Source organism: Anoplolepis gracilipes, chromosome 5, assembly GCF_047496725.1.
Source record: "Anoplolepis gracilipes chromosome 5, ASM4749672v1, whole genome shotgun sequence".
NCBI classification, from domain to species: Eukaryota; Metazoa; Arthropoda; class Insecta; order Hymenoptera; family Formicidae; genus Anoplolepis; species Anoplolepis gracilipes.
Genome location: NC_132974.1, coordinates 9,173,724 through 9,201,287, shown reverse-complemented (window position 1 = coordinate 9,201,287; position 27,564 = coordinate 9,173,724). Strand labels below are relative to the sequence as shown.

The window sequence follows — 27,564 nt, the reverse complement described above, 5'->3', positions numbered from 1 at the left end:
TGTTAGTATATAATTTTTTTGTTTATCTCTAATCACATTGTTATATTCTCGCTCTTGGAATTGGTTGAATTTTGTCTCCTAATATTGTGTTCGATCGGAACAACGTTGTGTGAAGCATTCGTCAGCTGACGAGCCGATCTATAATATTGGTCACTTTGACAGAAGAAAATGGTATTGCGTAATAAGATTATAAACAAGAGTTTGACAGTAGAATCAAAACTTCTTAAGACATATATGAGAGATTTGTGAGTTTTAAAGAATTATTTTATTTACGTGTTGCTTTTGTTTTTCAATATGCTTGTTCTGAATTAAATGGTGTTCTAGTCCTCTCAACCGTTATATTTTTATTAAAACGTACGAGCGTAACTCCGTCAAGGACACTGAGATTGTAATAATATATTTTAAGTTTTTTGCAATGTCTGACCTTAAGATCAATATCTTTCTTAAGATATGCTGAAGGTGAATTCTACAATTGTATATCTTTGATCAACATATTTATAAATACAGTTTATATTAATAATTTGTATCCTAATGCATATATGTAACATTAAGATGATGTAAGAAGCTATTATTTATGGAAATAATTTCGAGAAGGAAACTTTTGAGAAGAGGCGATTAGACAAGCCAGTTAACCATGGATCCCATCTTTCGGATGCTACTGGTAACATTGTTCGATAAAAAGCCGGCCAATATTCGTTTACAAAAAACATAGCAAGATCATCTGCAAGTAAAAATTTATTTGTAATTATATACTTTAATGAAAAAAATAGATGGAGAAAAAAAAAATACATTAAAATATAAATATAAATATAAATATATAATATATAGTATATAAAATATAAATATGCTAAAAAAATAATTTTTGTTAATATTACACATTTGAATGTTAAATAACACATTTAACATTTTCCATTTGTCATTATTATATAGTCGAATAATATAATGTTGAAATGCATGATTGGGAATAAAAGAAATTCATAAACATTTCTAAATGATTTTGAAGAATAAAAAATAAATTCGATTTATATATATATATATTTATTATTACTTATTATTAATTTATTTTATATTTACAGAAAAAATTTCAGTTTAAATTTTGCAATTTAATTTCAAATTTAAATATATTGTACCAATATGTCGTATATATCGTTGTCCGACAATGAGTTGATTTAATATGTGCCTGCAATTTTTATCTTTAATCAAAATATAATTTTATATTGAATAATGCATCAGAGAAAAATTAATCACATATATACGAAATTTTAGTCACATATAATTATAGAAAAAAATATCTTCGATCAACGTATTTTGTTATGGTCAGTAGAAGTTGTTGCTTTTTATGGTCAGTAGATGTAGTTGATTTATAAATGCTGTGTATATATAAATACTAATATAGATACTTATAACATGAAGATGACGTGAGAAGGTGGTTTAAAAATATCTATAAATATTTTAAAAATAAGACAGTTCCAAGGAAACTTCTTATAAAATGCTTTTAACATCTCTATTTTACAATTAATCAGACAAGTATAGATATTTTAATTTTGTTTCACAGATAATCTATGAAATTATTATATTATTAATTATGATATATTATATTATTATTATATTATTAATTATATACGAGATTATCAATTTTTAATTAATTATTAATTGCAAAACAGCTGTACGATAAATTAATAAAATTTTTATTTAATTGCTCCAAAAGATCTTTATTAATAATAATAAGATTCACGATTTAAGATAAATATATTTGAATAATTATTAATTAAATAAAATAAATATAAATATAATAAAATATAACAAGGAAACAATTTAATTGAGTATTAGAAAAAATAATAAAAAAGAAGGAAGCTATTTATATATATGAATAATTTATAATACTTACTAAGTTCTTTACTTCCATTGAACAAGTTGTTCAAATAAATTTTCAAACTTCCAACTGACGGACGATAACGGAAATGTTCTACAGTCCATGTATCATTCGCTACGTGCCCTATTAAATCCATTGTTCCTCTGATATCTTCTAAGGTCACATTAAAGTGTCCTGTTTCATAAATTATAACAGTAATATAAATATAATATTATATAAACTAATATAATATAATAATAGCAATTAAAAGAAAAATTATTAAGATGTTATGATTGAAGATTTCTTTATATATTTAAAAATGTGTGTATGATTAATTTATAAATTGATAATAAATTAATTTATTTTATAGATATAATCGCATGCGTTTATTGTATATACTGATGTATTGTATATAATGTAACACAATTGTTATCATTTTTTAAATTGATTTTGATTTATAATAAAATTATAATACAAATTTCAATAATTTTTTATTGAATGTATAATAATTTGATATGTTTAATTTTTTGCTATCATCAATGCGTTTATTTTCTTACCTTTTCCACCCATTTTAAATTCGCCTATTCTACCTTCTGCTTCACAATCACCGTCATTAACTAACTTTGGTACTCGTGTTTCAATTTCCAAACGAAACGCATCATCGAGAAAATGTGGTTTTACAGCCGGAAAACTAATCTCTGTTAAACCTTGACAAATAACATTTCTCATAATTACTGTTCCATGTATTTCACCGCTATCAAATACATATTTGCCGAATTCGTAATGTAATGGATCCAAAGGTGGAAAATCAAATTCTGGAAGTCCTATTAAAATAAAAGAACTAATATTACAATTTCTTGATGTATAAAAATTGAATAATTAGAAAAGTTTTAATTTTAAAATAAATAAAATTGAATTTATATCTATAGATTTATGGAAATTTAAATAGCTGTATATAATTACAATTGATAAGTCTTATAAAAATTGCTATGTTACAATGTTTTACGATAACAGTATATGTATAAAATAATATACAACCTATTATGATTAATTTTTAAAAAAACATATTGCATTTTAACTAATTCATTTTTTAAAAAGTATATAAATCAAAATAATATAATTTATTATTTTAAGAAGAATACCTTCAACAAATCGTGGCCATGATTCTTGTATCGCAAGCTTTAAACAATTGAAATAGTTAGGAGAATTCCGCTTGCAGGTGGTTACGGCTGAATAAAAATTGTATTATAAGATGTATAAATTACAATACTTTATTAAAAATAATTCATATATAATTGTAAGCAATAAGTTTGCATGTGTCAATTGTACATGTAGTAAGCACAAAATAAAAATATTTTATATTCTTCTTTATCATTATTAATTATAAAATATAAATTAGTAATGTTGTTGCATCTGTAATCAATTTGAATATTTGTGTAAAACACATACTAACACTTGCGGACTTAAAAGAGAATTTACGAGTGTGTATCAGTGTGTATCTGTATGTTATTTTCTTATGTAGAAAAATGTAAACGTTTAACAAGTAATTTTTTACAACAATAAGCAAAAGTCATTATTTGTATATATTATTTCAGATATTTTATGGAATTCAATCGTCTCACAATTCTGGCAGAGTTATATTTTCTTTTTATTTATTATCTTTTTGAAAAATAATATATATTTCTCTTGTTTTCAATATCAATTTATGCAAATTTATATTGATTTTATAGTAAATTTTTTATAAAGATATACAAGCATCGATATAACGTTTTATTATGTGTGTGAATGCACAATTATTAAAATATAAAAAATTCTTACAAAAAACTTCATTAAAAATATAAGCATAAGCATAACTTACGGAGCTCTTCTGCTATGCATAAGCTAACCGTTACAACACTGAACACACTAAGCGCATAAAGTATCATCTTATTTACTTACTTCTCTTGAGAATACTTCCATCGGTTATAAACGCTAGCTTTATATAGTTCTCCTCTCAAGGTTTCTTTTGATGACTTGATGATTCACATGTTAATTAATTCGCGTTGGATACGTATGTATATAACAAAAAATCAATCTTGAACAGTTCAGATATTTCTTATATCGATATAATCACGTACAAGGAAAGCATTTTATTTATATAATTTTTCAACATGAATCTGTGCATTATGTATACATTGTTTGTTTCAAAAACATTCTTAAAAAAAATATATATATATATTACACATGAAAAGAAATCGATCTGTTATTACTTCATAATAAAAACTAATAAAGGTCAAAATTAGAGAAAAGAAAGGTTTAAAGAGTTAAGGGCAGGCTATAAGAATGCAAATATTATAAAAACACAAACTTTTCACGAAAAGGAAACAAATTTATTCAATACAAACGTTTCAGTCCATTTTTGGACTATCTTCAGTGTTACAACAGAAAGAGATGCTTATAAATATCGCAATGCGCTCTTAATGGTAGGCAAGTATATAAGATGTAATGAGCCCCTTAATGGTTTCCAAATATAAAGACCAAATTATAAAGTGCATATTTAAATACACAAACCTATTTAGTATATAACGGCGAAAATAAAAAAGCGAAAAGAATCATTGACCACGTTTACACCGAGTGCCTTGATCGAGGCCTGACCTAAGCCGTGACAAAGTAGGTTTAGTCGTGAATCGTTTACACCGAAAGAGACCTAGGAATTGACAAGGTCAAATTTAGTCCACGCTAGTCAGGGCCATCTATGATGTTTTTATTTTTTATTTTATACATATATATATTTTATTATATATTTTATATATTTATATTTTTTATATTACGTGAATTTTATTTACGACAATATTATTTGTATATATAATATGATATATAATAACAATTATAAATTATAAAATATTAAATTATAAATTATTTATATTAGTAAAAGCATTGCTACTTAATAATAATATTAAAATTTAATAATATTAAAAATTTCTACGTTGCGTAGAAATTAAAAATTCAGCGATAAAGTTTAACCTTTTTTTTTTTTTTTTTGACAATAAAACAGTAGAAAATCATATCAAGAAATAAATATAGGCCGCATCGTGCGTTTACACCGCAAAAGTAAGCGCCCTATTTCAGGTCAGGTCACTAAAAAACGAAGCCTGACCTGAAGCAGGTCAGGTCATCTACCAAACGTTTACACCAGGCGGCCTAAATAATTTTAGGTCGAATTTAAGGTATAGGCAACGGCTTAAATGCATGGTGTAAACGTGGTCATATTGAAATCCATCACAAATATCGATTATACATATAAAACAATCACGACAATGCGTACATACACAACTGTCACCGAACACACAAGTCATGTTATTAATTAACTGTTATAAAAGTTCAAGAATTAAATAGTATGTTGTGTTAATAAAATAGCTCTTTTTGTGCTTTTAATATTTAATTTAATTTGTTTTTATTGAAATTTAATTATTTTATACAGTGACAAAATTTTGTTCTTCAATTTTATTTATCAATTTTTATTAAACTTTAAACTTTTCTAGCGAAAAATTTATTGTTTGAGATGAAAATTTGCAGATATTTTTAATAATTTGATTTTTTAGAAATTCTTTCAAGTTTAAAAAAGTTTTTTAATTCCTACAATCTTTTCTGAATATAAAAAATATTTCATATTTATATAGTATAGAATATTATAGAAAGAATAGAAAATATTTTTGAAAGTGATAGTTGGATTATTTTGAATAAAAAAAATTTAAAACATATGTCCAATTGTCAATGAATGCAGCCGTTTGAAACTAACGTATACAAAGCCAATATGAGAGGTATTAAAGAAGAATAAATGACTTTATATTTATTGAGTATATGAATGAAGCAAAATACTAGTTAAAAACTAGTTAACAAATAATTTACAATTTAATCTAATTGTCTGAAAATCCCATTATCAACCTCAATGCACGTTGCAACTTTTTCATGGGAATATTTGCGAGATGGAAATTTTTGATAAATAACGATTGCAAAAATTAGTCAACCATGAATCCCATACATCAGATGCTATTGGTATCACCGTTCGATATAACAACGGCCAGAATTCGTTCACAAACGTTTCAAGAAAATTATCTATAAATAAAAATTTGTAAATAGTAATGTTCCACAAAAAATGGATAAAATTAATGTAATATAATATAATATAATATGTAAAACATGTAAATATATAAATTAATACATAAAGATGTAATATATAAATTCTTTAGAAATTTAATGTAGTTTTCGTTTAATAGTCATTAGGCAGTTATAATGACTTTTGTCTAGTAATTGAACAGTAAAACTATTTAAGATCTTAATCAAGACATAACGCTTTTCGCGCAGTTATTGCACAGAAAAGATATACAAAATTTGAAATTATTTACTGAGCAGTAAAAGAATAATAAATAGATAAGAAGCTATATTAAATTCGACATACCAGAATAACGGACAAATAATAATTTGAGCGCAAAATAAAAAACAAATTCGGAATCTTCTTAAAACTTCTTTCTTAAAGAGTTGAAAAAGTACATAAAAAAATAAATAGAATAAAACTATTTGATATAATTTAATACTTACTAAGTTCTCTGTTGCCTTCAAAGAAATCATCTAAATGGAATTTCATCTTTTCAATTGTTGGATTTATTTGGATATGTTCTAAAACTAATGTATAATTTTCTGCGTGTCCTATTACATAACATGTTGCTTCAACATTTTCTACGATTATATTAAAATGTCCTATCGAAAAAATTATAATAATAAGATAATATAAGAATACCATATTTTAAGTGCTAAGATAGTAAGAATTAAATGGTAAAAGTAATAAAAATTAAAAAATTATAAAGAAATTCCTATTTATTTAATAATAAATTATAAAATAAATGTGTACAATTATTTACTTAATAATAAGTTAATAAATATTCTGAGCAAAATATAAATAATAAATAACTCAATATAAATTCAATATTAAAAAATATTCATACATACATATATATATCTATAAAGGCACGCAACACATTTATGTACATTTTGATTGGTTTATATAAAAATAATGACAAAACAAATTTTACAAATCTTTTGTTAAGTATGTGATGTAATTAATTTTTTATCATGATTAATGCAAATATATTTTACAAAAATGAGGTCTTAATTAATTTATATAAAATGTATATAGAGTTTATTTTCGTACCTTTGCCGTTTATAATGATTCCGCTTAAACTGCCTATTGCATTAGCATTACCATTAATAACCAATTTTGGTATTTCAATATCCAATTTAAAGTGGTATTTGTCATCACGAATATACGATCTTAATGACAAAAGATGAGTGTTTCTTAAACCGATAACAGTAACATTGAACACAGTTATTTCTCCATGTATTTCTCCTCTATTAATTATGTTTTTGCCATAATCATAGAAAAATGGATCTAAACGTGGAAAATCGAATTCTGGAAGTCCTATTACACATAAAATGACTCAATTAAAATTAATAGATTTTAAATTTTAAATATTTTTTATTTGATCTTGATAAAACTTAATAAATTTATAAATTATTAAAAGTTTATTTAATATTAATTAGTTTTATATAGCATTTATAATATGTAGGTATGACATTTTATAGTAATTGTATGTATAAAAAAAATATATATATATTTTATACATACATTAGAAATACATACATACACATATATATATATATATATATATATATATATATACATAATTTTAATTATTTTAAAAATATGTAAATTAATGTATTAGAATTAATTTCTTCTAAAAAAAATATATATATATACCCTCAACAATTTGTGGCCATGATTCTTCTAACGTGTTTTTCAAACAGGCGGAATAGTCAGTTAAATTATGTTTGCAGAGATTTATAGCTTTGTAAAAATAAAAATTGAGTAATCAATATAATGTGAGTTATTAAAAGAATTTAGAAATCATGAAATATAAGAATTATATTTATTTAGAAGTGTTTTTATATTATTAATTATGTATATGTTGCAGAGTTAATAAAGAAAGATTTTTTTCGTACATTTTTTATTTTTTCGATAAATATTAAAATGTAAAAAATCTCAAAAAAATTAAAACTTACGAAGTGTATCTTTTCTTGTTGCACACAATACAGACGTTGCAAAGTTAAATGCAGTAAGCACATAAAATATCATCTTGTTTATTTAAACTCTGTGTTAGCAATAGTCCAATCAATTGTGAATGTATTTCTCTTATATAGATTCCGTTCTCAAGGTCTCCTTGATATCTCTAACTTTGAAACCGCATATCATTAAGACATAACATTTTTATAATAATCAATAATCAAGTTTTTGCTTAATTTTATTTTATACAATGTGTGATCTGCAATAGAATTGTATTGATAACACTAGTTTATAGTCAAAAATTATTTTAAAATTATTTTTTAGACAAAGTGTTTTTTATAGATGTTTGGATGCTGAAAACGATGCCGCAAACTACATTTTAGCAGCACGTCAGATTTCCAAGATAATTGAGTGTAGAAAAAATTACTTTTTTGTGATATTTAAATTCTTTAAAAAAAAGTCGACGTTATTTTAAATTCTGATCAGAAATTATAAATATATTGTTTATCTCTTATAAAATGCATTTTTTAAATTTCGATATCTTATTTTGTAGCCATGCTTTTAAATACAGAGTTTTGCTAAAATAGAAATATTCCGCATATAACGATAAAGTCATATATTTATAATTCATAGTTTAGAGTAACGATACACAGTGTAATTTATCGAGAAATTCCATTAAATGTATATTTATATATAGAGTGTTTCATTTTATTTGCCTACTTTGAATTTTTTGAAACAATGCATTTTCGAAAAAAAATGTTGTAGACAAAAGTTGTATAATCTGAAGGAAAACAAATAATGATCAATTTTGGAAAAAAATAGTTTTTTTAAGGTTATCGCCATTTTTTAAAATTGTATGATTTTTTTAAAATTAATATTATAATATTAAGTAGAATTCTATTTTACTCTCATAATATGTCTAAAAAGTAAGATATAAAAAGAAAAAATGCATTTATAGAGAATAAATAATACATTAATGATTTCTGACCAGAATTTCAAAATAATATTGATCCTTTTTACAAAGAAATTTAAAATATCGCAAAAAAGCCATTTTTTGTATATTAAACCTCAATTATTTAAAAAAACTGAACGTGAAAATTGGCTTGTGGCATCGTTTTTATTTAAAAATTTATAAGGAATACTTTGCCTAATTCCAAATAATGAAAAAATATATTTTTTTGTAAACCAGTATAATATTATATGTCGTGAAATATTAAAAACATACATATGTTTTATTTGTTTGTCCAAGCTTATTTTCGGATATCATTTGAAATATAAGAATTATATTTATTTATAAGTGATTTTATATTATTAGTTATGTATATGAGTCGCAGAGTTAATAAAGAAAGATTTTTTCATGCATCTTTCACTATATCGATAAATATTAAAATATAAAAGCATCTAAAAAAATATTAAAATTATTAAAAACATGCATATGTTTTATTTGTTTGTCCAAGCTTATTTTATACAGTCTGTAATATTAAAGAAAAAAATTTGTCTTTCAATTTTATTTATCAATTTTTATTAAACTTTATTATTTAATTTTTCTAGTCAAAAATTTATTGTTTGAAATGAAATATCGTAGACATTTGTATAATTTAATTTTTTACAAATTTGCTTTAGTTTTAAATAATTTTTTTAATTCTTACTATTTTTATTAGATACAAATTTGAAAATATTTAATGTTTATAGTATAGAGTACAAAGTGCTTCAAGAGAAAATACTCGTATTTTAGTATGGTTACAGCATTGCGCGATTCTCAGACAAGAAGTATATATAAAAAAGTATATATAAACATAAGTATATATAACATATTCGAAGAAACAGCTGTTTAAAACTAAGAGATATAAAGCCATTAGGAGAAATATTTAAAAAATAATAAATGATTCAGTGTTGGTACATATTTGTTAATTATTTGAGTGATACAGAATACAAATAATTAACAAATAAATCACAAATAATTTACAGTTTATTAGAATTCCAAAATCTCATCATCAATCTCATGCATGTTACAACTTTTTTATGGGAATATGTACGAGATAGAAATCTTTGACAAAAAACGATTACAAAAATTAGTCAACCATGTGTCACCTATATCGGACGCTACTGGCATAAAAATTCGATATAAAGACGGCCAGAATTCGTTGATAAACGTTTCAAGAAGATCATCTGCAAATAAATAATTTATGAATAATAATTAGAAAAAAGTAAATAAAAATAATATTATAATATAAAAGTGGAGATAATGTAAGAGATATACAAATATATAATTAAATATATAATTATAAGTATAAATAATATATTAAATATAACAAACAAATATGTAATAAAAATATATAATAAATATATAATTATCATATAATATATAAATTAATAGACAGAAATACATATGCATATATATGTATATATACAGGGTGTCTCAGAATGACCGTATCACCTCTCGAGTGCAGGTAGAGCGGGTTAAATGGAGTAGAAAAGTCCTGTACCATTTTGCGATTTTCGGAATAATTATTGAGAAATTAATTAACAAAGATCGGCAAATCCGGCGCGAGTATCAGGCCGCTGCAAAAAAGATGGCGAGAAGGACGATCCTAAGGACGGTCGTTAAGCGCGCGCGGCGTAAATAGGCGCCATTGCCTCGCGGTTACCAGGGGTATAGACGAGAAGCGTTGATAAGAACAATAGATTAGCGATTATTATTTAGCGACCGGCCTAGCGGTAGGCCGTCTTTCTCGCCATTTTTTTTGTGGTAGGCCGTCCTTCTCGCCATCTTTCTTACAGCTGGCTGATACTCGCGCCAGATTTGCCTATCTTTGTAAATTAATTTCTCAATAATTATTCTGAAAATCGCAAAATGGTACAGGACTTTTCTATTCCATTTAACCCGCTCTACCTGCACCCGAGAAGTGATGCGGTCATTTTGAGACATCCTGTATATATATTTACATATATATATATATATGTATAATAAATACAACAAATATATATGTAAATCACAAAATGTATATATAAATTAAAAAAAATATACGATCCCTCTGTCTGTCCTATATGCAATATTTCATTACGTTGCTAAATGGTAAAATGTATGTGCGTGTTAACAAAATAATTTTCCAAAGATCATCCGAGACAGAAGAGAGAAAGAGAGAGAGAGAGTGAGAGGGGGGAGAGAGAGGAGAAGGGAGAGAGAGGAGGAAAGAGAGGGGGGGGAGAGAGAGAGATTTATGAAATAACTTTTAATATATAAGTTCATACAAATCTCGACAGTTTTTAAGCAATTACAAAACAGATTCATAAATTATCTTTATGATAAATTATTGTTTTTCTATTATTTACACAAATTATTGTTTTTCTATTATTTACACAAATCGTTGCTATAATTACAAAATTACACACACACACACACACACACACACACACACGCACACATAACACCCACGCACACGCACACGCACACGCACATACATTAGAACAGCAAATTAAATTAGCATTTTATTAAAATTATTTAGTGTGTTAAAAAATTACATAAAAAAATAAAAGAGAATTAAGTTACATTTGATATAATTTGGTACTTACTAAGTTCTTTACTGCCTTCAAAGTAATCATAGAAATGAACTTTCAGCTTCTCAATTACTGGAATTACTCGGACATGTTTTAAAACTAATGTATCATTTTCTGCGTGTCCTGTTATATAGCATGTTGTTCTAACATTTTCTGCGATTGCATCAAAATGTCCTATCAAATAAATTATAATAATAAGATAAAGTAAGGATATCATATTTTTAAATAATAAAGTAGTAGCTATTAAAGAATTATGAAAGTCATTATTTATTTAATAATAATTTTCACAAATATTATGAATCAAATATGAATCTAATATTAAAAAATATTTATACATGTATGTATAAATGCATAAAGACACATTTATGTATACTGTTATAAGTTTACGCAACTGTAATAATTATTTTGAATGGTAGGATGTAAAAATAATAACAAAATAAATTTTACAAATCTTTTGTTATATATAGGATTTGATTAATTTTTGATGATAAATGCGGATATATTTGAAAATAAGGTTTTATACTAATTTATACAAAAATTTATTTTTTTACCTTTACCACCCATTCTAATTGCGCCTAAACTTCCTACTGCATTAGCACTACCATTAAGCACTAATTTTGGCGTTTCAAAATCCATTTCAAAACGGTATTTGTCATCACGAATGTATGATTTTAGAGATAAAAAACGATTTTCCCTGAAACCAAGGACAGTGACATTGAATATGACTATTTCTCCATATATTTCCCCTCTATTAAATGTGCCGTTGCCATAATCAAAGAAAAATGGATCCAAAGGTGGAAAGTCGATTTCTGGAAGTCCTATCACATAGAAAATAAATCAATTATTATGAATACTGTTTGGGTTTTAAATATTTTTTTATTTAGTCCTGATAAAACGTAATAATATTATAAATTAATATAATTTTATTTAATTAATTTTGTAATCATATTTTTAATGTTATATGTACAAATCTTTGACGTTTATAGTAATTGTATGTATTATGTATATATGTATATATATGTATTTATATAATGTATAAGTTTAATTATTAAAAAAATATATAAATGTATAATGTATTAAAATTTTAATTTCTTCTAAAAAGTATTGTTTATACCTTCAACAATTTGCGGCCATGATTCCTTTAACGTGTTTTTCAAACAGGCGGAATAGTCGGTCAAATTTGACTTACAAAGATTTATAGCTTTATGGAAATATAAATTGAGTAATAATTAATAATAATAATTATAATATAAGTTACTAAAAAATGAAAGAATTAGGATATTATTTAAAATATAAGATTTACATTTATTTAGAAGTGTTTTTATATTATTAATTATGTATATGTGGCAGAGTTAATAAAGGAAGATTTTTTTTCGTACACTTTTTATTTTTTCGATAAATATTAAAATGTAAAAGATCTCAAAAAAGTTAAAACTTACGAAGCGTATCTTTTCTTGTTGCACACAATACAGACGTTGCAATGTTAAGTGCAGTAAGCATATAAAATATCATCTTGTTTATTTAAACTCTGTGTTAGCAATAGTTCAATCAATTGTGAATGTGCTTCTTTTATATAGATTCCGTTCTCAAGGTCTCCTTGATATCTTCAAAGGCCCCAACACACACTTTTCCATAACGCATAACACAAATGCATAAGAAAACTGGTCTATAAGCACATGCATAAGGAATTCAACCAATCGAATTCCTTATGCATATGCATAATGTATTATGCAAAAGTGTGTGTGTTGCGGCCTTAACTTTGAAACCGCATATCATTAAGACATGACATATAAATAAACATCTTTATAATAATCAATAATCAATTTTTTGCTTAGTTTTATTTTATACAATGTGTGATCTGCGATAGAATTGTATTGATAACACTAGTTTACAGTCAAAAATTATTTTTTAGAAAAAGTGTTTCTTATAGATGTTTGGATGCTGAAAACGATGCCGCAAACTACATTTTAGCAGCATGTCAGATTTTCAAGATAATTGAGTGTAGAAGAAATGACTTTTTTGTGATATTTAAATTTTTTTGTAAAAAAAAGTCAACGTTGTTTTGAAATTTTGATCAGAAATGATAAATATATTGTTTATCTCTTATAAAATGCATTTTTTAAATTTCGATATCTTATTTTGTTGCCACGTTTTATGAGCCATGCTTTTAAATACAGAGTTTTGCTAAGATAGAAATATTCCGCATATAACGATGAAGTCACATATATTGACAGTTTAGAGTTTAAAGTATCAATACACATACACAGTGTAATTTATCGAGAGATTCCACTAAATGTATATTTTTATATAGGGTGTCCCAGTTTAATTGTTACTTTGAATTTCTTGAAACAAATGCATTTTTGAAAAATTGCATAATCTAAAGGAGAACAATTAATGATAAAATAAATTTTAGAAAAAATAGTTTTTTTCAAGGTCATCGCCATTTTTTAAAGTTGTATGATTTTTTTTACTTAATATTATAATATTATATGTCTAGAAACTATAAATAAATAAATACAATCAGTTTTTCTCGGAATTTATACAATTTTTTTTAGAAGTTAATTTTAATTTTCGGATTAAGAAAAGATAACAAATTACCGAGAAAAGATAATCTTTCTATTACTTTATTTATCTTTTTATTATAACTCTATTTGCTATTTTATTTGTTATTAAATTAAGTTAAAATATAAGTTAACAGCAAAAATTTTTAAACACCAGGTTTAAAAAGGCAGATTATATTACTAAAATCTTTCACTGTGTCCTAAAAAGATATTAATAAATGCAAGTGAATGAAAAAATAAAAAAAATCGCAAATGTTGCTATAATTTTTTCACATATGCAAAACAATTCTTAAGACATATGTATGTTATTACTGTATGTATGTATGCATATATATATATATTTTTATATATATATATATATATATATATATATATATATATATATATATATATTATATAAAGAAAAATCAGTCTGCTATTGATCAATTATCATAAAAAATTTTAAGATTTAAAGAAATAGTATGTTGTTTTGTGATATAACTTTAGTAATTTTTTAATATCTAATTATTTATTTGTTTGTTCAAGCTTATTTTATACAGTCTATAATAATAAAGAAAAAAATTTGTCTTTCAATTTTATTTATCAATTTTTATTAAACTTTATTATTTAATTTTTCTAGCTAAAAATTTATTGCTTGAAATGAAATATCGTAGACATTTATATAATTTAATTTTTTACAAATTTGATCAAGTTTTATTTAATTTTTAGAATTTTTACTATCCTTTTTGGATAATTTGAAAATATTTTATGCTTATAACATAGAGTACAGAGCACTTCGAGAGAAAATATTTTAGGATAGTTATTTGCGCGAATCTGTAACTATAAATAAAAAAAACTTTTTATAAACATATCCAATGAATGCAGAAATACAGTTGTTTGATACTGACGTTATGCCATTACAAAGTCATTATAAGAAATATTTAAAAAATGGTAAATGACTTAGTGTTGGTATATTTATTGACTATTTAAATGATACAAAATAAAAATAATTGATAAACAATTTACAGTTTATTTTAATTCTAAAATTCCATCTTCAATCTCATATTAGAATTCTTTTATGGGTATATACGCGAGATGGGAACTTTTGATAAATGACTATTGGCAAAATTAGTCAACCATGTGTCACCTACATCAGACGCTATTGGCATCAAAATTCGATATAAAGAAGGCCAGAATTCGTTCACAAACATTTCAAGAAGATCATCTGCAAATAAATAATTTATAAATAATAATTAGGAAAAAGTCAATAAAAGTAATGTCATAATATAATATAAAAGTGAACATAATGTAAGAGGTATGCAAATATATAATTAAATATGTAATTACAAGTACAATTACAATATGTTATATGTATAACATATAACCTATTGTATATAATAAATAAATAGGTAAAATATAATAAGTATGTAATTAATATATAATATATAAATTAATAGATATAAATAAATAAATAAATAAAATTTACACACACACACACACATTAGAACAGCAAATTAAACTAGCATTTTATCAAAATTATTTAATGTGTTGAAAGATTACATAAAAAAATGAAAGAGAATAGAGTTACATTTGATATAATTTAATACTTACTAAATTCTTTATTGCCTTCAAAGAAATCGTAGAAGTAGACTTTTAGCTTCTCAATTACTGGAATTACTCGGACATGTTCTAAAACTAATATATTATTTTCTGCGTGTCCTGTTACGTAGTATGCTGTTCTAACATTTTCTGCGATTGCTTTAAAATGTCCTATTAAAGAATTATAATAATAAGATAATATAAAGATACTACATTTTTAAATGATAATATAGTAATTATTAAAAAATTATATAAAAATTATTATTTATTAATAATAAGTTTTATAAATGTTATTGTAAACAAAATATGAACATAATATTAAAAAATATTTATATATATATGTATAAATGCATAAAGACACATTTATATATACTGTTATAAGTTTACGCAACTGTAATAATTATTTTGATTGGTTAGATGTAAAAATAATAACAAAATAAATTTTACAAATCTTTTGTTAAATATAGGATTTGATTAATTTTTTATGATAAATGCGCATAAATTTGAAAAAAAAAGTTTTATACTAAATTATACAAAAATGTGTTTAAAGTTTATTTTTTACCTTTGCCACCCATTCTGATTCCGCCTAAACTTCCTACTGCATTAGCACTACCATTAAGCACCAATTTTGGCATTTCAACATCCCCTTCAAAACGGTATTTATTGCCATTAATGTATGATTTTAGAGACAAGAATCGAGTCTCTCTGAAACCAATAATAGTGGTATTGAATATGATTACTTCTCCATATATTTCTCCTCTATTAAATGTGCCGTTGCCATAATCAAAGAAAAATGGATCCAAAGGTGGAAAACCGATTTCTGGAAATCCTATCACATACAAAATAAATCAATTATTATGAATACTGTTTGGGTTGTAAATATTTTTTATTTGGTCATGATAAAACTTAATAAATTCATATATTAATAAAATTTTATTTAATTTTAATTAATTTTATAAGTATTCCTAATATTATACAAATCTATGATATTTTATAGTAAATGTATGTATTTTATATATATATATATATATATATATATAAAATGCATAATTTTAATTATTTAAAGAATGCAAATTAATGTATTAAAATTTTAATTTAAAAAAATCGTATATACCTTCGACAAATTGTGGCCATAATTTTTCTAACGTTTTTTTCAAACAGGCGGAATAGTCGGTCGAATTTCGTTTGCAGAGATTTACAGCTTTTATGGAAATATAAATTAAGTAATAATTAATAATAATAAATATATGTCAGTTACTAAATAATAAAAAGAATTTGGATATTATTTAAAACATAAGAATTATATTTATTTATAGAAGCGTTTTTATATTATTAATTATGTATGTATAGCAGAGTTAATAAAAAAAGATTTTTTTTGTATACTTTTCATTTTTTCGATAAATATTAAAATGTAAAAAATCTCAAAAAAATAAAAACTTACGAAGCGTATCTTTTCTTGTTGCGCACAAAACAGACGTTGCAATATTGAGTGCAGTAAGCACATGGAACATCATCTTGTTTATTTGAATTCTCTGTTAGCATTAGTATGATCAATTATGAACATACTTCTCTTATATAGGTGCCGTTCTCAAGGTCTTTTGAGGTATTTTTAACTTTCAAGCCGCATATCATTAACATATGACATTCTAATTAATATTTTTATGATTCTCAATAATCAATTTTTTGCGTAACTTTATTTAATACAATGTATGATCTGCAGCACAAAATTTTATTAATTATTTTACATATTATAATATAGAAAAAAGATAAAAATATACACACATATATGTATAGTTTTTATATTATGTATGTAATTCTTTATCAATTAATAATAATAATTTTATTATTATTTTTATAAGAAAAGAGGTGAACTATAAATCGAATACTTGTCTAGAAATAATAAATTAATAAATACAAGCAATTTTTCTCTGAATTTATACAATTTTCTTTTTAATTAATCAGTAAAAAAGATTATCTTTTTATTTATTTATAGAAGCGTTTTTATATTATTAATTATGTATGTATAGCAGAGTTAATAAAAAAAGATTTTTTTTGTATACTTTTCATTTTTTCGATAAATATTAAAATGTAAAAAATCTCAAAAAAATAAAAACTTACGAAGCGTATCTTTTCTTGTTGCGCACAAAACAGACGTTGCAATATTGAGTGCAGTAAGCACATGGAACATCATCTTGTTTATTTGAATTCTCTGTTAGCATTAGTATGATCAATTATGAACATACTTCTCTTATATAGGTGCCGTTCTCAAGGTCTTTTGAGGTATTTTTAACTTTCAAGCCGCATATCATTAACATATGACATTCTAATTAATATTTTTATGATTCTCAATAATCAATTTTTTGCGTAACTTTATTTAATACAATGTATGATCTGCAGCACAAAATTTTATTAATTATTTTACATATTATAATATAGAAAAAAGATAAAAATATACACACATATATGTATAGTTTTTATATTATGTATGTAATTCTTTATCAATTAATAATAATAATTTTATTATTATTTTTATAAGAAAAGAGGTGAACTATAAATCGAATACTTGTCTAGAAATAATAAATTAATAAATACAAGCAATTTTTCTCTGAATTTATACAATTTTCTTTTTAATTAATCAGTAAAAAAGATTATCTTTTTATTTATTTATAGAAGCGTTTTTATATTATTAATTATGTATGTATAGCAGAGTTAATAAAAAAAGATTTTTTTTGTATACTTTTCATTTTTTCGATAAATATTAAAATGTAAAAAATCTCAAAAAAATAAAAACTTACGAAGCGTATCTTTTCTTGTAGCGCACAAAACAGACGTTGCAATATTGAGTGCAGTAAGCACATGGAACATCATTTTGTTTATTTGAATTCTCTGTTAGCATTAGTATGATCAATTATGAACATACTTCTCTTATATAGGTGCCGTTCTCAAGGTCTTTTGAGGTATTTTTAACTTTCAAACCGCATATCATTAACATATGACATTCTAGTTAATATTTTTATGATTCTCAATAATCAATTTTTTGCGTAACTTTATTTAATACAATGTATGATCTGCAGCACAAAATTTTATTAATTATTTTACATATTATAATATAGAAAAAAGATAATAATATACATACATATATGTATAGTTTTTATATTATATATGTAATTCTTTATCAATTAATAATAATAATTTTATTATTATTTTTATAAGAAAAGAGGTGAACTATAAATCGAATACTTGTCTAGAAATAATAAATTAATAAATACAAGCAATTTTTCTCTGAATTTATACAATTTTCTTTTTAATTAATCAGTAAAAAAGATTATCCTTTTATTTTTATCTTACATATAATAATAATTATTAAATTATTTTTATTAAATTAAATTTAAATAGAAATTAACACTAAAAATTTCTAACTACAAGAGAAATTATTTTCATTGTAATATTACTGACGTCTTTTTTTACTGTGTAATCTGAAAAATTATAAATTAAAACAAGTAAATGAAACAAACAAAAAAGAGATGATATTCTATAATTAAATACTTATTGCAATATTCTTTTTTATTTATGCAAATATATAGAGTATGGAAATGTGAACTTTGATCTTATAGAAACATATGTTCTTGCTATATGTGATTCAATACCTAGTAATGTAAATTCAATAACTGGTAATCCGAAATAATTAAACACAGATAATAATGTGTGTAGTAGTGTTTAGGATGTTAAACATAATTTTAATTTTATATAAATTTTGTTTAATAAAGGTATACATAAATTTTCATGGAAATACTTTTGAGAATGAAGTTTTCGAGAAAAGACGATTGGATATATCAGTCAATGTCGGATCTAGTAATTCAAACATTGCTGGCGCTACCACTCGATATATAGATGGCCAGTACTCGTTCAAAAAATCTTCAAGAATATTATCTACAAATAAAAATTTATTAATACCAATGTATTAAAAAACAAATCAAATTATAATATAGATATCTGTAAGAAGTAAGTAAATACATATATAAATAAATTGAAATTTATTTCTGTTATAAATTTCTAAATTGCAATTTATTAATGTTATAAATTTCAATTTTAAAAAATAAACGATTAGCTTGATGATTGATAAAGCTCTTTCTAAGATGAATTAGAAAGAATGGTAAAAAAAATAGAAAGATATATTTGATTTAATATAAAATATATAAAATATGTCAATATTGAATTTATTAAAATAACAAGTTTTAAAAATATAGTAGAAATAATGCGCTGTATATATGATATAGTGTACAAAAACTTTAACAATTTTTCAGTTCCAATAATTAATTTGTTTAAATTTAATTGCAATGCGTAATCTGATACACAATTTTATTGGTTATTTTACATGCTGTATAATATAAGTAAATTAGGATAAGATATATGAGAATATCTACAAATGCAGATATACTAGAACGAAGAAGCAAACAACGCGCAATCGTAGTGAAGAAGATGACGCACACAATGCGATCACGTACATGTGTTGCGCAAAACGCTCTACGCACATGTACACGATCACGTTAATGCGTCATCTCCTTCACTACGGTTGCATGTTGCTCTCCTTTTTTTTCTGGCATTACTGTACGCATGTAGTTTTTTATAAATGATCTTTATAAATGATGTTTTCATAAAAAAAGAAGAGAAAGAGAGAGAGAGAGAGAGAGAGAGAGAGAGAGAGAGAGAGAGAGAGAGAGAGACAGAGAGGGAGAGGGAGAGGGAGAGAGAAATCACAAATTAAATGTGTCGAAAACTGATAATGATAATCGAATTTGCAAAATTAACAGATGTTTTTTTTCATGATCTAATTTATATACTTAATTAATATAAAAGACTAATTTTTTAAATTTTTAATAATATTATACATTTTTGTTTATTATCTTTAACAAAACTGAAATTAAAATTAATAATAATAATTTCTAATTATAGTGGAAGCTATTGTCATTGTAAATCATTGACATCTATTAAATATCAATAATATTGTGTGAGTTTTTTAAAGATATAAGGAATAAAAAACAGATAATGGAAATCATATTGTTCTCTAACTTTGCAAACATAGAGTATACAAAAAAAAAATGTGAAATTCTCGATTCTCATAAATATGTATAGTCTTTTACACATGTTCAATAATTTATGGTGATATAAGAGACGTCCACATAAGTGATCATCTTTAAAATACATTTCTCTTCTTTAGCATAATTATCTATATAGATTTAGAATATATTGGCTATAAAAACAACTTCTCTTCTTAATAAAAATATGAAATGTTTGCTTGATTTAATATAAATATTGCATATATTTCTTCTTTTTCTTATATATTATAAAAGGTGTGTAACTTGCTTAATCAGTTCTGTATATATGTAACATAAAATCTATTTAAAAATTCTGTAATAAATAAGGACAATTTGTGTGTGAAATAAAATGTTATCAATGTACTTTAAAATATTTCCATAAAAATATCTGAAGAAATGCTGTCTGTAGAAAAAGAAATTTTTACTTCTTTATTTCTTACTACTTGTTTATTTCTTAATTATAGCTATTTCCATTATTTTAAAATGTTTTATACTATATAACATTTTATAACTAATTGTAAATATTCATGTAAAATTATAGATTAATTTTTAATCAATTATAAAGAAGACCAATCACAAATTAATGCTATTTTTATGAATCTTTCATAGACATTATTATCAATAATTATTGGAACATTATAAACCAAATAAGTATTTTTATTTAATTAATTTGAGATGTAAAAAGAGTGAGAAAAAATAGAGATATATATTTGACTTAAATTTAATACTTACTAAGCTCTTTATTGCCATCAAAGAAATCCCACAGATGAATTTTTGCTTTTTTAATGATTGCACTTAGTATTCGGAAATGTTCTACAGTCCATGTATCATTTTTTACGTGCCCTGTTATATGGCATGTTATTTTTATTTCGTTCACTGTTAGATTGAATTGTCCTGTTACAACAGAGATTGTAGAAAAGTGTAGTACATAAATAATATCTTTAATGAAAAAGTAATAATAGTTACAATATAAAATATAACAATTAAAAAATTATTAAGAAATATAATTATTATTTATATAAAAATAACACGGTACTATAATAAATTTATATAGTTATCATAATTATTCTGATTGCTCCAAAATAAAATTATTACCACAAAAAGTTTACTAATCTTTTGTCAATCGTGATTTGATATATGATTAATTCTTTGTCATTATAAATATGTTCACTCGGTTTTCCACTCTCTATATTACATTTTATACAAATTACATTGAGTTTCTTGCCGTACCTGTGCCACTTACTCGCATTCCGCTTAGATTAACTTCCCCGTTAAAATAAGTATAAGAAAGTATTTTTGGTATTAGTGCGTCAAGTTTTAAATGGAACATATCATCCAGAAAATGCGTTCTCACATCTAGAAAATCAACACTTGCTAAACCAGAAGCAGTGCAATTTGTCATAATTCCTTCTCCATACATTCCATTTCTATTAAATACAAGTTTGCCATATTTATAGGCAAATGGTTCCAAAGATGGAAAATCGAATTCTGGAAGTCCTATTAAAATGAATAAATTATATTAATACCAATTTTTAATAATTTATTTATATAGAGAAATTATAAATTTTTTTTATTTATTTTAGTTGAAATTTAATTAATTTAAAATTGTTTAAAAATTTTTATGCATATTATTAGTTTTATAAATATTGTATTTCTAATATTCATAATAAATATTTATAATATTTCTTAGCATTCCTAATATTCCTAACATTACAACATTTTATAACAATTGTGTATATAAATTAATGTGTTTATATAACTCTCTAATTCTTTAAAAAAATAAAACATTAAACGGAAGGTCTAGCAAAAGCAAATGTAAGTGCGCATGCCTATAATGCTAACAATCATAAATAATTACATATAAATTTATCATACACTTTGATCTTTAAAAGAAAGAAATATATAAATCATATAATATATATAAAAATCATAAAATAAGTAATAAACATCAAAATAATATAATTAATTACTTTAAAATAGAATACGCGCACATATACATACCTTTAACAAATCGTGGCCATGCTTCTTCTAAAGCGATTTTTAAACAGGTCGAATAGTTAGAATTGCGCTTGCACGTAGTCACAGCTAGGTAAAAATAAAAATAAAATAAAACATTTGACGGTACAAATAAAATGTGAGTTTAGAATTAAATAATTCGGATATAATTAGAAAATAGACTAAATTTTTTAAGAAAAATATATTTTTATGTTATGTAATTATATCACGAATATGAAATAATTATTTCTCATTTTTTTAACTACTTTATTAAATATTACAAAATACGAAAAATTTTTAAAATAAGACTTACGGAGCGTAAGTTCTTCCGCTCTACACAGTACAAATGTTATAATACTAAATATACTAATTGTAAGAGCGTAGACTTTCATCTTGTTTATTAAATATTTCTGCCACTAATGCAATCGATCATAAACATTTGTCTTATATAGTACTTCTTCCAACGTTTTGCCTAACCTAACCTGGCATAATAATGTACCTAAGACGTGCATTAATGTAAGTAGAGAAAAAATTAATAATGGATAAACTATGCTGATTCATTATGATTAAATTAAAGAATTCATTCCACTTATGTAATTCTTTAAAAAAGGAGACTGCATATATCTATATATTTAAAAACAAAATATTTTTAAATAATATATTATATATATATAATATGTTCCATGGATTTTTTAATATAAACATAGTTTTAAGAATTTGGTATACATAATATGTTGTATTGATGTAATTTACAAAAACAACTTTAACAATTTAGCATTTTTTTGTGCCAACAATTAATTTGTGAAAGTTTATACGGAGCGTAATCTGCTAATTTTTGTTCATTATATATGCTATGTATAATTATTATACAAGGTGTCCAGTAATTGGTGAAAAATCTGCTAATGGCAGATTCTTGAGATCATTTGGAGACGTTTTTTCCTCAGTGAAATTGTCGAGGCATCAATAATTTTCGAGTTATAAGCGATTGAAAAAAAGGCGCTTTTCGCAAACTAAACTTTTTGAAGTTAAAAAATTAACAAAACTAAATTCTTTAGTTAAATTCAGATAGAGTTTACTGTAATAGAATTTTAATATAAGGCGTAATTACAAAGATATATAAAAATTGGAAATTTGCAAAAAATGATGACGTCTCTCCATATTTTCGCTCAAAAATCGACTCCAAATGATCATAAATCTACCAATAACAGGTTTTTCATCAATTATTGGGCACCTTGTATATTATATATGCTGTATAATATAGAAAAATTAGGAATACAAGAAATCATCTACATATAATATAATTCTTTATAATGATCTTTATAAGTAATTTTTTATAAAGATATGTTAATAAAGAAAGGAAGAGAGAAAAAAGAGAGAGAGAGAGAGAGAGAGAAATTGTAAATTAAATATGTTGGGAAGCAATGTTAATTATAATCAAATTCACAGAACTCATAAATGTATTGTTGTTTTGCCACGATCTAATTTAAATATTTGTAATTAATATAAAAATGTTTTTATTGTTAATAATACTATATATATTTTTATTTATTTGTCTTTAACAAATTGAAATTAAAGTTTATAGTAATTTCTAATTCTAAAGGAAACTATTATCATATCATAGATAATCATCATAAATTAATTTATTACTAATATCTTTAAATGACGTCAATAATGTCGTGTGATAGTTATGCAGATATAAAAAATATTGAAAAAAAAAAGAAATAATGGAAGCCACATTAGCCTTCAACTTTATAAACATATAGAATATAAAAATGTGAACTTTGAGCATAGATATACTTTTTTATACATATTAAACGTTGTATGACGATGTAAGAGACGTCTACATAAGTGATCATCTCTAAAATATATTAATATATCTAAAATACATTACTGTCCCTTAGTATATCTATCATAATTATTTTTATAGGTTCAGAATATTTTGGATAGTGCAAAAATATAAAAAGAATTTCTTTTTAATAAAAATATTACAGTCGGACCTCTTATCCTACGACTTTCTTATGCTACGAAACCTCTTATCCTACGACAAAAAAATCCTCTCATGCTACGACCGCGAAAGGGGAATTATACCCCCACTCTCAAATTTTTGTTGTAGGCTCAGAGGTTTAAGGGGAAGATTTCGAACCGAAAATGTCATAGAATAAGAGCTCTGACTGTATGTCGATTGCTTGATTTAGTATAAATGTTGCATATATATTTCTTCTTTTTTTTAAGTATTATAAAACCTTATATACATATTCAACATAATGCATTAATGCGGATAGTTTTGGCTTTTAAGACACAATGGACAATTTAAGATATATCCACAATTAAAATCTTTATTTATACAAAGTGGACAGCATAAAATAATATAAAAGTCATGAATTTATTTAAATGCAGGTTTTATTCTCCGTAAACAAGTTCCTATAATTAAATAGCAATATGTTAGTAAACTAGATAGAAATTTTGCATATACAAAGCGTCAAAAAAACGCATTCAGTATTCATATGGTACATAGTACACACAATACTGACAATCAGTAAAAAGTCTTAATAAACATATTAGATCGAAAATCTAATTGGTTCAGAAATATAAACAATTTTGCATATTATTATCATAATTTAACCGTCTTAATTAATTGCGTCTTATGATTGACTGATTGTAAACACAAATCTGTAATTCTTATTTAACAACAGTTTCAGGCGAATTTTTTTATGGCAACATGAAAAATGTTGTGTACAGAATGAAGTTGTGTACATAATATCATAATTATTAATTTTTTTAAAAATAATATACCAAAAAACAAGTAATTAAAATTGATAGTTCTACATATAACTATAATAATAAAAATACTTTGTTGCTTAAATTAAGACCTTATGCACAAATATACATACAGAAAAATTTGTAAACTTAAGAAATAAAATATTCTTATAATAATTTTTTAATTTTAGTGTTTATAATGTTAAATATATTTTCACTTTTATATAAACTCCGACATTTCTTAATGTGAAACAAAAGTATAAATTCTCAGAGGAAAGGGCTTCCGCATGAATGCCGCGTGTTGTGACAGCGTTATGCCGCGAAAGCCTTAAAACCAGAAACGTATAAATTTTTATGGGAATACTTTTGAGAAAAGACGATTAGTTATATCAGTCAACCTCAGATCTAATGATTCAAACATTGCTGGTCCTATCACTCGATATAGCGATGGCCAGTACTCATTTATAAAATTTTGAAGAATATCATCTGCAAATAGAAATTCATGAATAACAATGTATTCTTACAAAAAAAAAATCAATAATTAGATATCTGTAAAAAATAGGTAAATACATAAATAAATTAAAATTCATTTTTGTTATACATTTCTAAGTTACAATTTATTAATGTTATAAATTTCTAATTTAAAAAAATAAACAATTAGCTTGATAAGCTTTTTTTCATTTCTTTTTGTTTTTTTTAAGTAAAAAGTTAAATTAAAAAAAAAGAAATATCTTATTTATATTGAGGTATGATAAATGTATTGTAGAGGAATAATTTTTACTTTTTTTGTATTTTGCATTTATAATATCGCTAAGTGAAATAACACATTGAAATGATACGTATACAATCTCTCCCTCTCTCTCTCTCTTTTTCTCTCTTTATATATATATATATATATATGTATGTATATTGTTGAAGCAAAAAAATATTAAATTGTTACAGTTTTTGTAAATTACATCATAGATTATTGTATTATTAACATCTTTTAAATGACGTCAATAATGTTGTGTGATTGTTATGAAAATATAAAAAAAATATTGGAAACAAGGATATAATGGAAGCTACATTATCTTTTACCTTAAACATCAAGAACATAAAAATGTGAACTCTGAGTATAGATATGTATACACATAAGTGATCATCTCTAAAATATATTAATACATCTAAAATACATTACTGTCCTTTAGCGTAAAATTATTCTCTCTCTGTCTCTCTCTTTCTCTCTCTTTCTCTCTCTCTCTCTCTTTTTATATATATATATATATATATAGAGAGAGAGAGAGAGAGAGAGAGTGAGAAAATGTGTAATTTCTTGATGTAACAATTTTACAAAAGAGAAATTTAGGTTAATGTTGTATAGAGAAAGTTTTTAAAATTTTTTTTAGGATTATGATATATTGCAACTATTTAATATTAAATTAAACTTAAATTAAATAATATTCAATCTAATTTGAATTGATATGTTACTTGTTTAAATACCTAAAACATGAATAAACGGAGTATACTTGCTTAATCAGTTCTAGATATATGTAAAATAAAATTAAATTTAAAAATTTTGTAACAAATAAAGACAATTTGTGTGTATGAGATAAAACATTAATGTAATGTCTTCAATGTATCTTAAGATATTTAAATAAAAATATTTCTGAAGAGATACTGTCTTTAGAAAAAGAAATTTTAACTATTATTTTACTACTTGTTCTATTTCATAGTTATAATTATTTCCATTATTTAAAAATGCCTTACAGTATATAAAATTATTTTTAACTGTAAATATGCATGTGATGATTATGGATTATATTTTAATCAAATAGAAAAGACCAATGATAAATTAATGCCATTTTTATGAAATTTTTGATAAATATTATTACTAATAATTATACTGGAACATTAGACCAAATAAGTATTTTTATTTAATTAATTTGAGATGTATTAAAAAGAGTGATAAAAGAATAGAAAGATATATTTAAGTTTAATTTAATACTTACTAAGCTCTTTGTTGCCGTCAAAGAAATCCCTGAGATGAATCTTTACTCTTACTCATTACTGCAGTTAGAAATGTTCTACAGT

The 27,564-nt window shown here is 23.6% G+C and overlaps 5 protein-coding genes across 7 annotated transcripts; all 5 read right to left on the bottom strand.

The window, feature by feature from the left end:
* Positions 1 to 242: 242 nt before the first annotated feature.
* LOC140665983 (protein takeout-like) lies at positions 243 to 3,796 on the bottom strand. The gene is made up of 5 exons (XM_072892649.1): positions 3,711 to 3,796; positions 2,995 to 3,081; positions 2,410 to 2,676; positions 1,889 to 2,047; positions 243 to 721 (listed from the first exon to the last, which is right to left on the bottom strand). The coding sequence occupies exons 1-5, from the start codon at positions 3,775 to 3,777 to the stop codon at positions 573 to 575; spliced, it is 729 nt and encodes a 242-aa protein (XP_072748750.1). The 5' UTR covers positions 3,778 to 3,796; the 3' UTR covers positions 243 to 572.
* A 1,802-nt stretch (positions 3,797 to 5,598) lies between these two features.
* LOC140666189 (protein takeout-like) lies at positions 5,599 to 8,084 on the bottom strand. Of its 2 annotated transcripts, XM_072893105.1 has the most exons (5): positions 7,949 to 8,084; positions 7,647 to 7,733; positions 7,041 to 7,307; positions 6,431 to 6,589; positions 5,599 to 5,947 (listed from the first exon to the last, which is right to left on the bottom strand). In XM_072893105.1, the coding sequence occupies exons 1-5, from the start codon at positions 8,019 to 8,021 to the stop codon at positions 5,799 to 5,801; spliced, it is 735 nt and encodes a 244-aa protein (XP_072749206.1). In that variant the 5' UTR covers positions 8,022 to 8,084; the 3' UTR covers positions 5,599 to 5,798. The 2 variants fall into 2 exon arrangements, with proteins under 2 accessions (XP_072749206.1, XP_072749207.1); XM_072893106.1 differs by lacking the exon at positions 7,647 to 7,733.
* A 1,816-nt stretch (positions 8,085 to 9,900) lies between these two features.
* LOC140665926 (protein takeout-like) lies at positions 9,901 to 13,059 on the bottom strand. 2 transcript variants are annotated; one of them, XM_072892532.1, is made up of 5 exons: positions 12,947 to 13,059; positions 12,622 to 12,708; positions 12,059 to 12,325; positions 11,523 to 11,681; positions 9,901 to 10,118 (listed from the first exon to the last, which is right to left on the bottom strand). In XM_072892532.1, the coding sequence occupies exons 1-5, from the start codon at positions 13,017 to 13,019 to the stop codon at positions 9,970 to 9,972; spliced, it is 735 nt and encodes a 244-aa protein (XP_072748633.1). In that variant the 5' UTR covers positions 13,020 to 13,059; the 3' UTR covers positions 9,901 to 9,969. The 2 variants fall into 2 exon arrangements, with proteins under 2 accessions (XP_072748633.1, XP_072748634.1); XM_072892533.1 differs by lacking the exon at positions 12,622 to 12,708 and having other exon boundaries at positions 12,947 to 13,058.
* A 1,944-nt stretch (positions 13,060 to 15,003) lies between these two features.
* On the bottom strand, positions 15,004 to 17,360 carry LOC140665927 (uncharacterized). The gene is made up of 5 exons (XM_072892534.1): positions 17,088 to 17,360; positions 16,761 to 16,847; positions 16,209 to 16,475; positions 15,659 to 15,817; positions 15,004 to 15,272 (listed from the first exon to the last, which is right to left on the bottom strand). The coding sequence occupies exons 1-5, from the start codon at positions 17,158 to 17,160 to the stop codon at positions 15,124 to 15,126; spliced, it is 735 nt and encodes a 244-aa protein (XP_072748635.1). The 5' UTR covers positions 17,161 to 17,360; the 3' UTR covers positions 15,004 to 15,123.
* A 1,977-nt stretch (positions 17,361 to 19,337) lies between these two features.
* Positions 19,338 to 23,142, bottom strand: LOC140665924 (uncharacterized). The gene is made up of 5 exons (XM_072892530.1): positions 23,051 to 23,142; positions 22,744 to 22,827; positions 21,973 to 22,239; positions 21,475 to 21,636; positions 19,338 to 19,576 (listed from the first exon to the last, which is right to left on the bottom strand). Exons 1-5 carry the CDS (start codon positions 23,127 to 23,129, stop codon positions 19,428 to 19,430), a joined length of 741 nt encoding a protein of 246 aa, XP_072748631.1. The 5' UTR covers positions 23,130 to 23,142; the 3' UTR covers positions 19,338 to 19,427.
* Between the last annotated feature and the right edge of the window lie 4,422 nt (positions 23,143 to 27,564).

What these genes read in the sequence shown, in the direction of transcription:
- LOC140665983 (XM_072892649.1), bottom strand. Translation starts at nt 3,777, where the DNA reads ATGATACTTTATGCGCTTAGTGTGTTCAGTGTTGTAACGGTTAGCTTA. An exon ending in ATGGCCACGATTTGTTGAAG is followed by an intron (nt 2,677 to 2,994) that starts GTATTCTTCTTA and finishes TTATTTTAATAG; the next exon opens with GACTTCCAGAATTTGATTTT. An exon ending in CAATGGAAGTAAAGAACTTA is followed by an intron (nt 722 to 1,888) that starts GTAAGTATTATA and finishes TTTTACTTGCAG; the next exon opens with ATGATCTTGCTATGTTTTTT.
- LOC140666189 (XM_072893105.1), bottom strand. Translation starts at nt 8,021, where the DNA reads ATGATATTTTATGTGCTTACTGCATTTAACTTTGCAACGTCTGTATTG. An exon ending in ATGGCCACAAATTGTTGAGG is followed by an intron (nt 7,308 to 7,646) that starts GTATATATATAT and finishes TATGTGTAATAG; the next exon opens with GACTTCCAGAATTCGATTTT. An exon ending in TGAAGGCAACAGAGAACTTA is followed by an intron (nt 5,948 to 6,430) that starts GTAAGTATTAAA and finishes TTTTATTTATAG; the next exon opens with ATAATTTTCTTGAAACGTTT.
- LOC140665926 (XM_072892532.1), bottom strand. Translation starts at nt 13,019, where the DNA reads ATGATATTTTATATGCTTACTGCACTTAACATTGCAACGTCTGTATTG. An exon ending in AATTAGAATGGGTGGTAAAG is followed by an intron (nt 11,682 to 12,058) that starts GTAAAAAAATAA and finishes TTTATTTGATAG; the next exon opens with GACATTTTGATGCAATCGCA. An exon ending in TGAAGGCAGTAAAGAACTTA is followed by an intron (nt 10,119 to 11,522) that starts GTAAGTACCAAA and finishes ATTTATTTGCAG; the next exon opens with ATGATCTTCTTGAAACGTTT.
- LOC140665927 (XM_072892534.1), bottom strand. Translation starts at nt 17,160, where the DNA reads ATGATGTTCCATGTGCTTACTGCACTCAATATTGCAACGTCTGTTTTG. An exon ending in AACAAGAAAAGATACGCTTC is followed by an intron (nt 16,848 to 17,087) that starts GTAAGTTTTTAT and finishes TTTCCATAAAAG; the next exon opens with CTGTAAATCTCTGCAAACGA. An exon ending in ATGGCCACAATTTGTCGAAG is followed by an intron (nt 16,476 to 16,760) that starts GTATATACGATT and finishes TGTATGTGATAG; the next exon opens with GATTTCCAGAAATCGGTTTT.
- LOC140665924 (XM_072892530.1), bottom strand. Translation starts at nt 23,129, where the DNA reads ATGAAAGTCTACGCTCTTACAATTAGTATATTTAGTATTATAACATTT. An exon ending in ATGGCCACGATTTGTTAAAG is followed by an intron (nt 22,240 to 22,743) that starts GTATGTATATGT and finishes TCATTTTAATAG; the next exon opens with GACTTCCAGAATTCGATTTT. An exon ending in AATGCGAGTAAGTGGCACAG is followed by an intron (nt 21,637 to 21,972) that starts GTACGGCAAGAA and finishes CTGTTGTAACAG; the next exon opens with GACAATTCAATCTAACAGTG.